Raw genomic sequence first — 19,625 nt, 5'->3', positions numbered from 1 at the left:
GAGAGGCTGTGCCATATTGTTAGTGGGTGGTTGGCCTGCTGGTGACTGGTGACATATGGGCAGTCATACACCCATATGTACAAGAGAAGTCAGTGTCTATATGACATATTATCTGTTTGACACAGCAGACTAATACTGACTCAGTTTATTGACATTACAGTAACACACATACACTATATGCTGCATCCGTTTGAGTCTGAAACAGATGCTACAACAACAGCTTGTTCAGAACATAGGCTGTCCGCTGTTGTCATCAAGTGTGTGAAGTGGTTGCGGGACACAGAGATAGCTGGCATGTTGTATCACCAAGCGCTTCATCTCTCCCTCCCACCATCACTCCCTTACATCTTTATCGCCTTTGCTGTCACTTTTTCCTCCTTAAATTTCTTCCTCTGTTTTATTTTTCCCTATTCTCTCTTTCATCACTGCAGTTCTCTTCTTTCATTGCTCTCTTTTCCTCCTCATAGCGCTCTCTGGATCCCCATCCCAACCTCCGAATACTGTTTTCCACTTCATAATCATGGTCGTCATCTTCCTCTGCCCCCATCTTCTCTCATCCCCTTGTTTCGAAGGGTTAGTAGTCCATACAAAGTAAATGAATCCTGGCATCCACATGGGAATGAACACAGACAAACACAATTATAGCACAGATGCAGCCTGTTATTTTCAAGCACAGACAAACACACACACTCCTGGGGGATGATATAGTAGGTGTGGTTTGAAGCACCTTGAGGAGATGAGCTGAATAAGCATCACGGTAATGCCTGCTAATAGTGTATTGTCACAACTGTTGCTATTATACTTAAATATCACAAGGACAAAAACATTTATTCACACGACTTGGCAAGTGCATTGGCTGCCATGCAAATTCATACAGTGCTTGTAGTTTTAGCAGTTTTTACTGAAAATTTTAAATTGGAGTTTAGTTGCAAACTAAAGCCATAACGTTAATTAAAAATAGCTAAGTTTTAACCAATTCTTTCGAAACCTGCATTTTGGCTTTTTCTGTACCTGTGTTCCTGTTAGGCGACCAGCTGTAGGCTGTAATTGCAGTTTGGCTGAACTTCAAACCTGATCACAAGAAGCTACAGCCCTTCCCATGTCATGCTGCCTTCTTTTGTCCCTACATTAGCCTCATATCATTGCAACGGAAAGTCTCTTCCAGTGTAAAAGTCACCTTAACTGCAACAGTACGGTCAAACGGTCTGTGTTCCTAAAGAGGCTGGACCATTAACATCAGCTAAAGCACTGCTGTCTCAAACATCCGCAAGTCATCCGCATTTTGGCAGCACTCAGAGACCAATACGCAGTCACTTTCGTTATGTAGTCTGTACACCACAAGACAAGCGTCTTCAAACGGTCTGGTGCATGTATAGACGATATAAAGTTTGAAATTACAAGGTCATTACGGTTTGAATATTCAATTTTCCACCAATTTTTTCCCACCTTCAACCAAATGTTTACATTTTGATTAAAAAGTATTGGCCCTTATCTGTTCTGTAAGATGTGCATGAGACAGACGATTAAAAAAGGCGACTGAAACACCTCCTGTGTAGACACAACGTTAGTGTATCTAATGAGTCATATGGGAATGACTTTCCTGTGGTATGTTATTTCACCCCACTGTATTTATATCAAACTTCAACCTGAATGCTTCCTGTGTGCGATTCCCATTTACTTTGTGACTCAGTCTTTAGATAGCTTCCCTCCCTCCGGCTTATTTCCTCCTCCTTATTTCTTTTTTTTCTTTATCCCTCCCTCCATCCTTTTCTTTCTGCTTCATGTCACCTTTCTCTCTTAGTTTCCTACCACCCAGATTATCCATCTGTTCATTATGTGGCAGCTTGCCTCCACCTAAAAACTAATTTAGCTTGTTCCCTGTGTTCTGTGTTCCAATTTCAGCCTCTCTACACATCACCTCTTATCCATGTCTGACCATTTCTGGTAATAGTTTATCAGAATGCTATGGCAGCTTCTAAATGAATGAGCAAATGGCAAAGGCTGGCCAATGGTGCATTTTGTCCTTTGTTGGATTGACTGGGCTGTTCAGTATTAATTCTTGTTTGCTAGCAGGCCTTTTTCAGTTGACCCTCTTGTACCAACATTTCATTTGATGGCATCGTTGTTGCTCACTTCTAATATAGTAATGTAATATGGAGGCATTTATTAAAAACAAAAGACTGATAGAAGATTGTCTCTCGTTTTTCAGACTGGCAATACATGTTTATAGATGTTGCAGAGCTTGAAATGAACACTACACAGCTGATCAAAGTTACAAAGACAGGCAACACAAATTGAACAGACCGCATCTAAAGGTTTTGAGACATTCTGATGACACAATCAAGGTGATTTCAGTGCAGACTTGTCTATAAAGTGCTAAATATCAAATGTACACACAATACATTAACAAACTGTCATTTTTTCGACTTTGCTCATTCTTGTATCTCTCTTCTCTCCTCTGTCATCCCCTCTTATCTCTTTCCGCCATCCCCGCTGCTACTCCTCTCTCAGCGTATCCACTGTTGCCAGAATGTCATCACTGTCAAAATTCCCTTGTCCAAATTAACTTCTCCCCTTTCTTTCCCTTCCTCTGCTTTCCCATATCCCCCCCCATCCCCCCCCCCACTGTCTGCATTACACAGATTTGTGACTCCTGATAGACCTCTCTCCTCCACCCCTCCTCACATTCCTCCCTCGCTCCATCTCCATTCCATCGTAGATTCTTGCCTCCAGATGAACATTTTGTCTTTACCTTCTCACCCTCTCCAACCCAGCCCTCCTCCTCTGTGTAGTGACTATGTTCCACTCAAGATTCCTGACTCCAGATTGTTGGCGTCTCCTTGGGGAGCCAGGAGGAGGGGGAGGAGAAGGGGGAGTGTCAGCTGTAGACTGCTGGCCTCTCAAATGAATGACATAATTGGCATCCTGAGCATTCACTGGCCTGGAGAAGGCTGAGGGTGGGAGGTTGGGAAATCGAGTAATGGCTTTCCAGAGGAAGTGCAGTGTAGATTAGAACCCCAGTTTGGCAACATTGCCCAATTTTAGCTACCCATAAATGCTAATTCATACCACACTGTACTCGATTCAGTCATGAAAAAGTGGTCACGTACACCCAGTGTACTTTTTCTTGACATATTGCCAATATGTATTCTCTGTGTGTTCTAGTGAGTGAGCGAGCCCGCCATGAAGGCGTGAGGACGGGAAGAGGAAGTGTTTTGTTTAACTGGTGAACAATACTGTGAATGAGACAGCATGGGGCTGTAGCAAGAGTCATAACAGGGGTAAAGGCGAAGGATGTGGGCCTTCCCTTTTTTAACCTAAATGACTATCACTAATTACTCAGGGGATGTCAGTGGGTGTGATAGAAAGTGAAGTTTCTTTTAAATGTCAAAATCAGTTATTTTCTTTAAATATACGCTGTCTTGTTTTACCCCTCTCTTGTTTAAGATGTATAGATATCAGGTATTTAAAGAAATGTAAGGGCCCACATTGACTTGTATGAGGTAAAGTGTGTGCAAAGGTAAGAGGAATCAAATTCTGGCTTTGAGCCACATGCACATTTCATTTCTTGGTAACCTAGATTTTGGAGAAAAACTAATGTTCCTTCAGTGTATGACTTTTCCCTTGTATTATTAATCTTTAGGGATGACCCAGATGCTCAGAAGCTTTGATGCATCTACCATTGCCAAGGTTATTGACGGCCAAATCAGTATTCGAAAGAAGGAGATGTTGCGTTGGCTGCACTGAAAAAGAGAAAAAAAAACTAGAAATTGAGCTCCTGTTTGATTTTTGAAGTCTGAAAACCTGCAAACATAAAAACCACTGAGGGACCATTTCTGCTCTGCTGGTCCTGTGAGCACAGATTGAATGTTTGCTAGTCAAGTTGAGTTTTCAGCCTTGAGATGCAGTAACAGTAGCTGATGTTCCTGTTGTCTCATTAGATTCATAATTACAATAATAGCAAAGTATAATATATATATATAAATAATGACGCAAGTTTGATAGATTGTATTATGATGTTGAACTTTGAATATTTGTGAAAGTTTCTCACTGAAGCTTGAAGCCCCAAAAATGTAATTCCGGACATCTCTCATCTTCCTACTTTGATGGTGTTCTGGTACTAGTTCCTGTCAGTGTAACTTCATACTTGTGGATATGCATATAGATTTTAGGTCACTGCATGCCTTAAGGAAGCAGTAAACCACATGGAAAGACTTGTTGGTAGACAATCACATCTCTCTTTTCACAGTGTGGGATTGTATTGGCTTTATGCAATCTATTTCAGGGAAGTTTAACAACATCCAGTCAATGATCAAACTTGACATGAACTGTCAAACTGACATTTGACGTCTTCTCTTCTCTGCCTGGATTCCATTTAATTGAGCTCCATCAGGTTATATTTCAGTTCCTTTTTTCGAAATAGTGACTGTAAGGTCATTGAACCTTTCTGTTTCATATTGTTTTGTTTCCAATTAGTTAAACCTTTTAATGTCTGTCAGGAAGGCTTTTTGAAATGAAAACAATGCTCTGCAAAACAATATTCAAGTATTACAAGAATAGATTTTTCTACCATGAAAAATGTTGCCTTGAGTCAGTTGTCAGTTGTGTGACTCGAGACATTTTCAGCTACAGTTACTCTCCTGTGTGTAAAACACTTCCTTAAATGCAGCCCTCAGCCACACTGTTGACCATGTTAATATTTGGTAACAGTTGACATTAGAAGGCATTATGTTGTGTTGATTGAATACCAGCACAACATTAAACAAACACATTAGCTTATTAGAGAATCATAGCTTGATAGGTTTGGCTGTGACAGTCACTGGCAGGTTGAACAACCATGTAGGATTAAAAGATCTTTATTGCTCTTAATTTTAGTTTTATTTTCAAAAAGATGAAGGAAGCTGTGTGCTTTGACTAGCTTAGTGACACAGCATTTAAATCATAATAAATGTTTTCAACCTTGTTGGCTGCAATCTGTTCTACAATCCTTCTCTCATAACTTGTCCTTGTAAACCAGCTACAGTAGAACCAAATGTACACTAAACTGAAGATGAAATAAAAAGATCTGAGGATAACTGCCACTTGAAAACAGTGTTCATTATAACAGCATCCAAGCACAGCAACTGGATGCTGATGCAACCCGGCTTGACTGCCCTGTCCTTGTGGAGCTGCCGAAGAATAAATGGAACAAATGGACCACAAAATGGCTGTACTTGACCGTGGAGTTGGCAGTGCACAATCACGCAATCGTCTACTGGAGTTCCTGACCACAGACCCTTTGGTCTAGGGCAGAGCAGCCCAGATCTGTGGTATGATAATGTTAACAGAGGCTCGAGGCATGCTGGTGGTTCAGTGGTCTGCACAGTACAAATCATACACTGTTGTGAACTTGAATACAGCTCATGTCCTTTGTCTTGTCATCCCCTTTCTTAACAAACCAAATATTATCCCACAATCATTTTGCAGAGCCAGGATCTTCAATTTGATTGAGCTTTATATATTTATGTCTGCAAATAAAAGCAAAAACTGTTGGCAAGGGACACGATTTTGGTATCAGAAGTGTTCTGGTGTCCATTTTGTTGTCCATTTGTCGTCATAGTAGTATTGACTAATCGCTTTTGTGCTGACTTTGGTTGCATTCAGGTTAATGTTCTGTATAGAGAGCAAAGATTTTGTCAACAAATTTAGATTTTTATTAGCATTTTTAAACTTTATCTCCATTCACAAATGTTTATTGAGATTAGTCAAAATATCATTTCACATCCATTTTCGCATCTCAAATTCCTAATTTGAGTGTAAACAACGACTAATGCTTGGACGAGGAAGTGTTGGCCTGGATTTCTGTTATTCCCGATGTCTGCTGGCTATACTTGAAGCCTCCAGAGGAGGAGGCAATGGCCAATGGGAACCTTCGCACGTGCTGAAAATTTTCACAAAACTCTGACAGCTCTCATCTCTTAAGCAGCATGAATGTTACCATGAATGAATGACAAATTCAAACCAGAATTGTCTTCATAAATGTGCACTTTGTTTAAAAATATTAGAATGGACTCGTTTTGTGAAATGTTATATCTTTAAAACAGAGTATTAAGCTAAATCCCCTGATCAATCAAACTGATGCAGTTTCCAAAAAGAGCACCCTGTTTGGATTTAAAGGATTTGAACATCTGACTCATCCCTACTCCTGCTCCTTTTCCCAGTGAACAGAGTGAGGCGTTAAGCAGCCGTTGCAAATGGTGAATTGGAGACTCCCTTGAGAAAACAAGTGGGAATCCCCCAACGCCCCCCTGCCCCTGTCTGTTTACAACCTTTAACCTTTTGACCAGAACTAATGCCAACCTTCAGTCTGACCTTTTGTGTTCAGACAGATGGAGAGGATACAAATCTCACACCCCTCTAACTGCCTCTCTTTGTGGTCTGAGGCACATTATGCATGTTTTGTAATTATATATCACTTTTAAGACTTTTTGTAATACAAATTATAATTATCATACATAATTGTGCAGTGATTTATTTAGATTGCAGTGAGGCTGTGGTTATATAAAGTATGCAGGGATTTTTTTAATAACACATTGTAATGCATACATCACATAATATGTAAATAAAATTTTTCACGTCATCATGGTTAACAATTATTATTTATCCCATTATCAAAGAATCAGACTGGATTCTTTGTGTCCTGTCTGGTAACATGAGGCGATGGAACAAGCATGATAATCACACATAAATGTAACTAGATCTTAAAAAAAAAAAATATTTACCTGTCATCTATTTGGCAGGCATTTATATCCTTTGACTCATCGCGTTGCACTGACTTTATGCCCTGCTGGTGTTTGGACATCTGCAAAGGTACTGAGACATCAAAAATAGATTCTTTCATATCCTTTTTTATAATCTTCAAATGCTGGTTTGCAGGCTCAGTAAAGGTGTAGGCAGAAACGGGACGCTGCTAGTTCCCCTGGGGATAGGAAGCTATGGTTGACCTCTGAGGCCTAAGGACATGTTGCCTCTGTCAATGACAGGACACTGTCTGTCTCCACCTCCCTTAGCTACCAGACAGTGGTAAAAGCATTATCCCAGTATGTTTGTTGCTTAGATGGATAGGCTTGGTTTTGTGGTGACTGTTTGATTTATGGCTTGTTTCAGACGGTGTAATGGGGTGACTCACCTACAAATGGTCCCAAAACAGCAGCTGTTTCAAATCCTTTTTATAAACAATGGAGTAGTTTCACTGCTATCACAGCTTGGTTTAAGATGAGGGCAAGTTTAGGATAGTGAGAAATTTAAGTTAATGTAATACTTTTTCAAAGATAATCGCTCTGTTTGAAGTTGTTTTGACCAAATGCTTTGGAATATGTGGGTCTTATTTGATCAAAAAATGTATCTGTAGAAATATATGTTGTACTGAAGTGCCTTGGGATGGGTCTTTGTCTAGTCATGACGTAATCTGGACTCAACAAACTTTGAATGTGTTCAAACACCAAAGAAAGTATAAAACTATAATGTTTTACACTTTATCCATCTTGCTTTAGTAAGTGTCAGCTACCTAAACTGTCCAGTGAAGAACTTAGTTGTGAGACCATGTTGCTCATACAATACTCATCAGCACAGGTTTGCTTAGAAGTGGTAACTAAATATAAAAGGTTTAATTGTAACTTAAGGACATAACTCAGCTGTCTTAATTTGACAACTCTTTTATTTTGACACCAGTGTGGTTAAAAAAGCGGATACATTAAGACATAAAATGTTCCTCAGATGAGGTTTGTCCACCCAAAAGGTTGGGAATTAGTTAAAATCCTTTTATCCAACAGTACTCATCAGAGCTAATGTCTTTGCAGATGATGGTAACATCAATGGATGGTTATGATCTACTCCTCTCCTTAGTCGTAAGTATGCAGGCCACTGGTGTGGAGCCACATTTACCATCTCTCCTCTCACTGTTAAAGTGAGGGTGGGAAAGTTTTTACACAGACAACACTGAAGGCAGCGTCACCCCGGGGCTTCCTGGTCGTTTACTGATTCCTAGTTGACCTAGCTTTCTGTGTTAGGATCTGAATGAGTCTGGGCCTCTGCCAACTCAGGGTCACCATGGCCTGCCTGCTCACGTGGCAGCTATTCAACACTGCTGGATCCCCACATGGTGCAGAGATGATATTTGATTCCTCATTGGTGCTAAGGTCCACAGTGGAAGAGTCTGCGTAAACCCAAAGAAGATTATCAGTATATTTTATACACGTTTATCAAAAATCGTTGTGGGGCTGCTATTTACTTATACTAAAATGTATGGGGGTAGTATTTGCTACAAGACCTCAACTAGAGTTTTTCTGAACATTTCTCAGGCCACCTTTACAAAATATTGTCTTACAGCCCTATGAATTTAAAAAACAGGTTTCACAAATATGTTATATTGAATTAAGCCCACGTCAACTTTGCTTTGTTAATATAACTGTACCTTAACTATATAATTTCCTCTATAAAAGTGTAGTGTATTTCTCTGTTCATGTGATCCAACTCATGAGTTTTTAGGTGTTAATTAGAACTAACATAAACTAATGTGTTTTCTTAAACTTTTCTATTCTTTTAAATGTATTTTTGTACATTGCTGTAGCAGTAATGACAGTGCTTTTTCTATAGCTCTTCTTAATAGAATCAGCTTTCCCCAGATTTTAGGGATGAGAAGTTAATCAGCCCATCTATAACACAAATCCCTTGTGTAAAGAACACTTAATGCTAAAACAGACGTCCAGATGGCTTTACCTTGCACCTTGCTGCTGCATACATTATCACTATACTTTTTGTGTCTTGCTGCCTGGCATTTATATGAGAGACAGGCTGTTATACCATTCATTTAGAAAAAAAAACTCAATTCTCTACCTTTTATTTAACCCTGTTATACAGGGTTCCCACAGGTGCATGAAAGTATGAAAGTTTGCGATTTATGGAAAAAATCAAGGCCATGTGTCTGCATGTGTGCCTCCCACACCTTAACTGTAACACAGCACAGTTGAGAAGTGTTCACACATTTAAGCCTCTCTTTTTAATCATTCTCTGTGAGTTTCTGTAAAGCTTGCAAGTTCTCATAATGAAAATTCCCAGTGTTGTAACAGTCGCTAACCTTGATCTGTGTCTCCAACGATCCTTGAATTTGAGGGAAGGGAAAGTCCTGTGTATAAGATCAATTGTTTCTATGAAAACCTATGAAAGCACTGTCTGAAAACCTCACTGGTAGTGAGGTTTTCAACAATGACGATTGGGTTTCCCCACAATCATCATTGTTGCTGCTTTGTTGTATTTAGGCCCGCTTTAAACCTATCCGTCATCATCACTATCAGTAGCTAAAACCTGTTGTGGCTGGCAGCCGTGTTAGTGAGAGGCCATTGATGACAATGAGAGAGGCTTTTCCCTCTGTGGTCATTGTGGCTGAGACAGTGGAGCAGTGTGCAGGTTAATTCCTTAATCTTCATTAGCATAATTTGGTTACCAGAGAGCCAAGTCCTTATTAGTGCCCAGCACATTCAGTTTAAGGCAGGAGCTGCTTACCAGTGTTGCCACTTCAGTGGCCCACAGTCAGTTGAGACCGGTTATGATAACATAGAAAATTCAGTAACAGCATAGTCATTGTAGCTGAATTTCCCAGAATGTTGTTGAATACCTTATAGAAGTAGTTTAATAGCCTGGGTTCAGACCTCTGAATCATAGCCCACATCTCTGATATGGTCAGCAGTTCAACTGAATAAAAGAACTGAAACACAATGGCAATCGATAATTATTATCAGACTAGTAGTTGAGGCTTTCTTTTGCAGCCAGAAATATGGATATTCAATTGAAACGTTTGTGCTATGACCTGCTATAAAGTTGGACAAAGAAATGCAATTTTCTGGCGTTTTAAAACCTTTTCTTGAGTTTAATACGCTCATCATGATAATATCAATCTCCTGACAAGCCAATTCCTCTGCAGTCTTTGTAAAATTAAGGCATGAAACCAAGATTTGCTCTTTGTCAGCCTGTTTCATATTATGTCCCAAGCTTTTACTCAATCACAACGTTTTGGCCCGACAAAGATCATATCTTAGAGGTTTCCCTGTGGAGCTTTAGAGCTGTTTTCGATGAGTGGGTCCCTGTTTTGTTTGATAGGTAATGCACTATTCCGCTGGTCAACAAGTGGCAGATAATATGCTGCAGCAGCCAGCAGAGGCAAGGAAGAAAAAGACAGCAAGCTGGTAAACATAGATGTGAACAATGCTGGACTTAAAATACTGGCAGGAAATCCCCTCGGAAAATTTGTTAGCACTCAAGATACACCATGCATTTTGGTAAGTAATATTAAATGGAAACATAACTTTTGTTGTTTACAAGAAAACCCTAAAGGGTCCCTTTTTTATTTACGATTTTCAAACTACTTTATAGAATGAAGAATTAATGAATACCTTGGTGCACAAAATCGGCTCACATATGTCTTTAAGGCAAGGGTTAACGCCTAAGATGATGACCCACTTAAACTGTGGCGGCTGATTTTTGTCTTTGGGTTGGAATCTCTGTCCACAAATGTTCTGCCAAGATTTCAGGCCTCTGTTTCTCCTGTTTTTCTCCTGTCTGCCGACAACATGGTGTCCGTTTTGTCCCACAGGAGGCTTTTCTGGCTGCCTCTGATTTGGCCTGCGCCCATACTGTCGGCTTTGGCAGTGTAATTTCCCCTGACAAGCTGATGGTTAGTGTTCATCCTGTCGGCCCAGTCAGTGTAATTTGGTTTGTGTTGAGATCGTCTGTTCCCATGTTGTGTTTCTGTCTGATTTGTCTTGACTGTGTCATTTTGGTCACTGTCAAGGTCTCCACATTGAATGGGTGTAATGCTAGGTTGGTTTTCCAGGCCTGTCCATATCTTTTTGGGAAGTGGTGCTTGTTTCTCATTCGTGGCAGGTTCACATACTATGACATGATCTATTGTGTAATCCATGTTGTTTCCATGTAGCACTGTTTTGGCGTAGGGGGGTTTAATGTGCTTGAAAGATTTAGTAATAACATCAGCTTTGCAATGAATTGTCTTTATAGGATCGAAAGTTGAAATTGAGATCACGGTTTTCATTAATGTAGGTTTAAGTAAGCTGTTTGTCTGGTCGATAATATGATTCTTAAATGAAGGATGTCATACACTCCTGTATGTTGAGGTGGACTAACTAAACACTTCTAAGGATGAATAACTCTAAAAGACACTCAAGAAACACAAATTTTCCGTTATCTTGTCCTCAAGTTTACGATTCCATGTTTTTTCCAGATAAAGAAATTATTTTGTACTCAGGCTAATACAGTAGTGAACAAATATTATTAATTTGTCGTATGAGAGTTCTTTCTGCCTACATTATGATACATCTCTGTGCACATATAAACATGAAATGGTCAAAAGGTTGCACCAGCTTTATGATCTTCTGATGATTAACTGCATAAAATCTTTCGTTGTAAGCCTCATTTAAGCTAGATACATATTCATAGCGTATGTTGTCTGCTGTGAATGAATGCTCATCAATAGCCACTACAGGCTTAACATTGTGTGCAGATGTTGGACAACATTTCCTTTGGCAGCTCTTTCTGCCTGGTTTTCTGAAAAATCAGATCTTGTGTGAGGCTGGGTAATGTGGAGTCTTTTAACAGATCTAATTTATTAGACCGTGGCAGAAAATAACACAAGTTAAAGAAGATGACAAGCAGCAAAGGATGTGATTTGTATTGTAACCTCCAGATGTTATGTCTTCACAGCCCATTGAGCTATCTGGGCCCTCCAGAAGCTCTACTTCTTTTGTTTAACTTGTATATACATTTTGTAGTAAAGATTAATCGAGGTACTTATATTTTTTCCTCAAAACTTATGGCCATGATTTGGTTGGAAAACAGAGGGGTCACCTGTATCGGTAGGGATAATGAATTAGTGTTGTTTTTATTACTTTCATCATGTAGGGTTTCTCTGCCACTGTTCTATAATTACATGCTCTGTAAATGTCACAGAATTGTCTAGCCATCTCCAAACAAAGCATTGGCCTGCTTCATTTTATGCAGGCCTTTCAACTGTCTAGGATGGAAATAGTTAAGCAAGAAATAAAAAAGACAACAGCAGACAAACCGTAACATACACCAACTCTTACTTTCTCTGTCTCGGTTGAAAGCCATTGTATGTTGTCTGTGATGCAACCCCCCAGTGACTTGCTTCATACAGAAAAGAGTGCTTGTCTACTCAATATTTTACACGGAGGAACTCTTAAAAATGGTCTCCTGGCCTGCAATGGGGACAGTGAGGATGGACAAACCAATATGTTGGCAAAAAAGACAGCAGTAATTATTCAGACGAAACTGTGCCAAGTTTTACAGCTAAGACAGAAACTGATAAATAATGAAGTCTGTGAGTTAGCTGCTGGGCTTTTACTAAAAATATTACCAGAGAGAAACAGTTAGCCCTATCACAATGCTGCCTAACCTTACAACTGTGTTTTCAAAATAATATTAAATTGTAGAATATTTTTTAGAGTGAGCAATATCCCCAGCAGACTGAGCGATCAGAGGAAGTGAAGACTAAGGAAAGCATACAACAGCTACATAAGCAGACAGAAGGCCAATGATGCCCTCATATGCTGCATGACACACTGATGATGAGTAAAGGATGAAACCCATTTACCAGCACTGATGTGTTTTTTTATTAATAGAATATAAAGAAAGAAGTAATATCACATACTCTTGGAGTGCTGTTTGTTAGCATGAATAATGAATGGAATAATCACATACCACTGAAAGCTGACTGTGTATTTAATGACTTCTAAGGTTTTTGTGTAAACAATCCTAAACAATATCTTTTCTTATTTGTGAACATCTTATTTCTGACCTGTCATTAACAACTCTCTGTCTTCTCTTCCAGTCCTGTGTGCAAAGAACCTGGCAAAGAAAGACTTCTTCCGTAAGTAGAGCCTATTTTTACATGTTGCTATTCCTGTCTGATTCCCTCCCTTGTGCATTAGAATGGGCTTTGTCAGCAGTGGCAGCTTGCTGGCTTTTGAAGCCATGCTGTAAATGAAGTCTCTTAGGACCTGCCTGTCTGTCTGTTATGCACACCAGGAGACCTGGCACGCACAGAGACCCGCTAACCTAACCTCTAGTATTAGGTATCAGGTCCATTGGTACAGAAGCACGAGACTTAATGAAAAGGGTTTCAATTCAACTGGACAGAAATGACACCTTATTTAAGAATAAACACAAACATCACTGTGTTGTCAAGAAGACAATTTATCCTCTGACTTTAGCATTTTGTCGTAAAACATAACATGGCATGTCAAATCATGCTAATCTTTTAGTGGAGGACAAGAAGGTGACTTGAGTATGTTTGGTCAGTGGTACACCCTGTCTAGCCATGTTTGGATTTCTGTTAAAATACAGGCTAATGAGAATATAAAGAAACTGAGGAGTGTTGCACCATAATAGTCAACGTGGGACATGATAAGATTGAGTGAAGTTAACACAAAGAGTCATGCATCATTCTTGGTAGGAAGTACAATTTTGATCTCTTTCTGGCTTCTAATAAACTATTATACCACTTTTAAACACAAATTGGTGTGTATGTGCAGGGTTTTTTTAAATAAGGGTGTTCGAGTAAACCTGCTTAAAATGGGCGATTGACTCCTTTCCCATTGCCAGGAGAGGAGTTCACCTTTCTTTATTTTTTCTTCTAACTTGTGTGTCACATTTATCATCACAAATGCACCAGAAAAAACAGGGATCAGTAAAAAGCAGCATATCTGCCTCATCAGACTACATCCAAACAACTTTAAATTTGTTTTAAAAAGTCTTAATCAATAAACATTTTGAATTGGATACATCATTTTTCTAGAGCTGTTGATGAAAGTAGCTAAGGAGTGAGACACTGCGTTTCTTTCTCATTTGTGTTGGGAGTTGAACATGTGCGATCAGGCAGCTGGCAAGGCGCATGTAGTGACATGCAAACTAAACTATTGATAATGTAATGATAGTTACTTTTTGAAAATCTTTTACTTCAGTCTCTCATTCAGACTCCGCGCTGGCTGAATGATGTTTGAGCTACTTGAACAGAGATGGAGGGGAATGTATTAACAAGCCAGTGGCCTTAACTTAAACGTGTGTCATAGCATTGCGTCTCACAAGGGGTGAAAATTAACGTTAAACACAAATGTCAGCAGATGTTAGCAGGTGTTGGTAGGGTTTCTTGTCGGGGGCGAAAGGGGTATTAGTTAACGTGTAGCTTTAGGCTCTTTCATGGACTTCTGTTTAGGTAATCAGGACAGGAGGCCTATCCTCTGCCGCTGGCATTAATGTAAGATGAGATATATTATTTAGTTCCACTGATGAGACAGTTTTCACAAAAGAAACCCCCTAAGCAACACACATCCTTAAATTTAATGACCAGTTATGGTCACAATAAAGGCTCTAAATCACACCACTAGCTGGATGTTTACTGAGTGGGTTGGTTCTCGGTTAACCTTGAAGTCATGGATACAGACAATAGCTGATTCATTTTTTCTAACATGCACACACAAATGCATACACACAACCACAAAAAGGGAGGTCCCACAAAAGCCCAAGGGCGACTGAACCGGTTTGACTTGCATGAAGTATCGCAGCCCAGAGGTATATCGTCTGACACATGTAAAATTCACATACATTCATGTACAGTAACTCCGATACAGCAGATAATCACACCAAGAAGGATCCCTTATCAGATTTCATACTGAGTATGATACTATGAAATGAGTTGACTTGTGGTTGTATAGCTTTAATGTCCCAGATGGGCAATTTGGCTCACAGACAGAAGTCAATAACAGTAAATACAAAAAAAAAAAAAAACATCTGTGAAAGGAAAAGGGGGCACTGTAGCACATTGACACCTATTAATAGGCCAAATCAGATTTAATTTAAAGGGCCAATAGCTGATGTAATAAAATACATTATGTATTGATTTTTGTCACTTCTAGGGAAGTAAAACTACCGTCCTGATGGATGCAAAATAAATTGGCTATGTAGAGGGAGCTGGGAGTCCAGTAAGATGACCTGAACTCACTGTGGGGTTCATGAGACCTTTATGGCACACATTCATATTTTTTCTAAGTTTTTGTTTTTCACTTTGAGATTACCAAACTAACAAATCACTGCTAATATTGGAACAGATTCAATAAAGTAAGTATCAAACACCTCCAACAGAGACTTGCCAATATTGAAACATATTCGCTTCCTTAAGAAATCAATCTTTGGTGTGCTTTTTTAATCAATGAACTCAATGTTGGCAGCAAAGGTAAGCAAACTGGAAGACATCCAGTCCGTCCTGTATCATGGCTGCAATCCTCATTGTTAAAAAGGCATTAAAAGTTTTCATTGCAAGGGGTGTAAGAGCCATGAGATGATAATCATTTAATGACTCCGATGATGTGACTTTAAAAACAGTAGACTCCTTCGAAAGTCTATAGACTGTCTGCTGTTCCACGAGAAAAAAAAAATGACTGTTGTCTATGACAGCTTTTCAGGAGTTTACCCCCAGTGCAGTCATGACCTGGACTACTCCTCCCCTTGATAAGATTTACACACTGTGGCTTCATTGATCTGTATCTTACAGCCCTCTACCCTGTCTCACAGTTCAGAGAGGTCATGATAAAAATCTTGTGCATTAAACCTTAGATAAATCTTACTTAACTCCTCTGCCAATCCAGTGTCAGACATATCAGACACACTCCATATTTGTCTTTAATTCTGCATTCCAACCATAGATTTGATGCCTTTCTAGGTTGCACATGATTTATCATTTCTCACTTCACCCTCCACTTTGTCTTTATACATAAGTTAAGCTTATTTGATCTCCCTTTTGGACCTCTCTTTTTTGAGTGCTCTCCCCCTAATAAGTTAGGCTCTTTTAATTTAACAGTTGCTCAAAGATTTTACTTATCCAAGGCTTATTACTAGAAAAGATTTTACGCATTTATTAAGGACTCACCACATTTTCACGGAAAGTAATGTAACATGATACTGTGAGTTTGTCTAAATCTGCACAGGATTCTTTTTTAAAAAGTCCCAGTTTGTACATAAAAAAACAGTGGTTTAGTTTCTGAGTCCTCACACCACACCATAATGTCCTTGAGATCTTTTTTTTCTCTCTTCAGAACTGGCTGCTGGTAGGCTGAAAATAAATGAACAGCACTATGATCAGAGGTGGTTTGAGTATCATTGAAACAAGAGCTGTACACTCCCCTGATGGTCTTGAACGGGGTCTAACATACTGAAAACAATGACAAAGGGACTTATCCTTATCAGTGAATAAATCAATAACTGGGCTGTACACTGTCTTGAACAACCAGGGTCCTGATCCATTGTCAGGGGCTATCCAAACCTTTGAATTTCAAAATCTTACTTTGTTGTTTTGAGAGTGAAGATGCAGGAATTTCTGTACTACAACAGAAACTTTAGACTTACTGTCCGTTCCTCCATCTTATTCATTGAAGACTGCACATTAGTGAGCATAATCAAGGGCCGGGGTATGCTGTGCAGCTGTAGTCTCTGGCACACTCCTCCCTCCCTTCCCCTCTTTCTCACCCGAACAGTCCTGGTTCAACTGGGGTACATTCCATGGCCTTCCTTCAAAATCACCAGCTGTATAACACTGCCTGGTTCTACTGCATTGCCAGAATTACGGTGCTGAATTAGAAATTCTCAGCTGCACTGGTTTCTATAAGGCCGGTCTTACTCATGCAGGCTAAACACGGCTGTAAAAAACGACCAATATCACAAGAACGAGCAAATCTCCAGGCAGGAAGTATCAAACAGACAAAGAAAAATAACAAAACAAAGGAGACTGCTGCTGCAGGTCCCCACAGGTGAAGCGCCCAGACTTCTACTGCTCTATATTTGTTCTACATATAGCTGCACTCCTTCTCCCCTCTCTTTGCTGAGTAGATGTCTCAGACAGAGGATTCACTTAGAAGAAAGCTTTGTCAACAGTATTTGTTTGCCATTTTGTGATTTCTAAAACAGATGGGTAAAAAAAAAAATAAAAAAAGGTTTTCACTTAGATAATCACATTTTTGCCTGTCTGTCCTTCAAGGTGTTAGGAGTGGATTGTTCCAAACTAGATTAATCAAAATTGGAAAAAGTATCTGAAAGCATATTAAATAGCGAGATGACCCAGATCAGTACAAGAAGACACCTGCACAATGAGGCCAGTATCCTTCCTTATGATGTTGCTCAATTGAATACCCTCCATGGACACAGGGACAGATATATCTGTGGTTTCTATTAGAGATGGGGATGAAAGGTAATGTTTAACAGCATTTAACAGATTACTCAGTAGTCTTGAAACTGAAAGAAGGAGCAACGTGTGCAGAAATGAATTAAATGCATATGAAGAAAAAAAACTTGGTGGCAAAGGCATTTACTCTTAACTATAACATTACACATGACCAGTCAATGACCTGTCAAGTATAAATAAAGGTTGAATGAAAGGTGACCTTAACTAGGTTTGCACTGTTGCTAAACACAGCCTTTTTACTTGCCTCTGTCTACCTTTCAGGGTTGCCAGATCCTTTTGCCAAAGTGGTGGTGGACGGCTCAGGACAATGCCACTCTACAGATACTGTGAGAAATACGCTGGACCCAAAGTGGAACCAACATTATGATCTGTAAGTCAACAGGAGGACTGTGATGCAGTTTGACATGTTGGTGTATGCAATTTCTGCCTCATTAAGAAACAAATGCACTGAGTGGTTGTCTGTTTGTGTGTGGATTTGTGTATGAGGTCACCCACCACCTGAAATGTGAAACAGCAGAGAAGCGCATTGTTTTCCCAGACATGCAGAAAACTGGTTTTGCACTGTGGTATGCCTGTATGGAGCTGCTATGACAAGTGTTTCAGGAATGTAGATTGAGTCGTCTCTTTACTGTGTGCAGATACACCCTTCTATAAACCTTTTGAGCTGTTTTTTACGGGTCTACAAAACATCTTGCAGAGTGAGATTTTATACATTCCATATTATATATATATATATATATATATATATATATATATATATATATATATATATATATATATATATATATTTATATATATTTTTATATCATATATATAAGTTTTTTGGGGAGGAAGGCAACTCATACTGATATGAATTCCTTCTTTCTCAAATAACAGATTCTTCCTATTTTGGGTATTACAAGATGGGGTTTGCAAAATAGTTTTGCACTCCTGAACAGTGTCCTCTATGAACTGGAGTTGATCTTTATTCATATTTTTCTGGCTTGCTCACTTTCTCTGAGCCAAACGTGTCCTTCCAAAGGCAAGTACACATTTAGAGTGCAACTTAATTTTAATCCCTCCTTTAAAGGTAAGCCGCATATCGGACCTCATTTTTTTTCTATCAGGGAAGCTCTACTTTTGCTTTTTGTCAGGCTCAGAAATAAAAATACAAAATTATTAGTTTTCTAAAGCTAAAGCCATGAATAATGGATATACAATATAATAAACAAACCAAAGAGATGCAGAGTGGAAAAGCCCCTTGTGTGGTGATAATTGAGCCTATTAGCCTCAGAAGCTGTGAACTACAAAAAGATCAGGATGACCATTACACTCTACATGTGTCCCTGTGAAACTATGTGCTTGACTCACTGGGGTCGTGTGCTGTTAATGTTCCCTGTACTGAAGTCTGTGTCGACAGGCCGTTACAAGGAGTGATCACCCTAAACGACCCGCTGGCAACAGAGCTTGTGTAGTGATGAGAGACATGGGGAAATGGTAGTATACGAAGGAATAGAGGGAAAAGGAGGCCTTATAGAAAGAGTCGGAAATTTTCAGGGGAAGGAAATAAATTACTTTGATGATGAATCAAACAAAAATGGCAGAAATGTATCAAACTTAATTTCTTGAATGCATCTTCTATGAGACGACTGGATATCTTTTGTCAGACAAAACAAGACATTTGACGACGTCACTGTGGAATCTTTGAACTTGTTGCAGGCATTTCACACAATTCTTCTGGCATTTTATAGACCCAACAATTAATCTGTTGTTCAATAAAAACAATAGGTTGGTTAACCGATAATGAGTATTCTTATTATTTACACATGTAATTATAATGAACTAAATTCTGGAAGAATAACTTTTAAATTATTTCAAGGCGCCAGACTATCTTTTTTCCACTAGTGGTTTGGTACTCTCTACTGAATGTTTTAGGCGCACCAGCACAAAATGTAGTCTTAAAAAGGACTAAATGGTCACAGTCTGGAGCTCTGTATTTAAGTTTCCATGCACATGGGATTGTGCTTGTGCCTTAATCATTTCCCTATAACAACAGATGCATCTCGCCTTTCTAGGCACACTTTCATTTTCAAACACCTGTTTGTAATGCTTCTTGTGACCTGTCAACATCAACCTCAGATCCCCTCCTTCTTTTACATAATTCTCTACCCCCTTCATGATCCCCACCCTCTCAGAGGAGTGTGTTCCCGCCAGTGACCCCTGGCCTCTTCCTCTGGTTCAGGAAATGGCTCACATACCACAGAAAGCAGATGGGAGTGTGGGCTTGGCAGATTGCCAGCTCGCCACACCCCCATCTCCAGCCTCCGGCTTTAGGAGGTGGGGTCTT

General features: G+C 39.4%; 1 protein-coding gene across 1 annotated transcript in view; it reads left to right on the top strand.

Moving 5' to 3' along the window:
* Window positions 1-19,625, top strand: part of LOC141003798 (E3 ubiquitin-protein ligase SMURF2-like) — a 68,021-nt gene that overhangs the window by 12,644 nt on the left and 35,752 nt on the right. Inside the window, exons 2-3 of the mRNA XM_073475265.1 lie at window positions 12,899-12,937; window positions 17,561-17,669. Coding sequence (XP_073331366.1) covers window positions 12,899-12,937; window positions 17,561-17,669 — 148 coding nt within the window. The remainder of the gene's footprint in view (window positions 1-12,898; window positions 12,938-17,560; window positions 17,670-19,625) is intronic.

Source organism: Pagrus major, chromosome 1 (assembly GCF_040436345.1).
Source record: "Pagrus major chromosome 1, Pma_NU_1.0".
NCBI lineage: Eukaryota > Metazoa > Chordata > Actinopteri > Spariformes > Sparidae > Pagrus > Pagrus major.
This window is presented reverse-complemented; position numbering and strand designations above follow the sequence as displayed.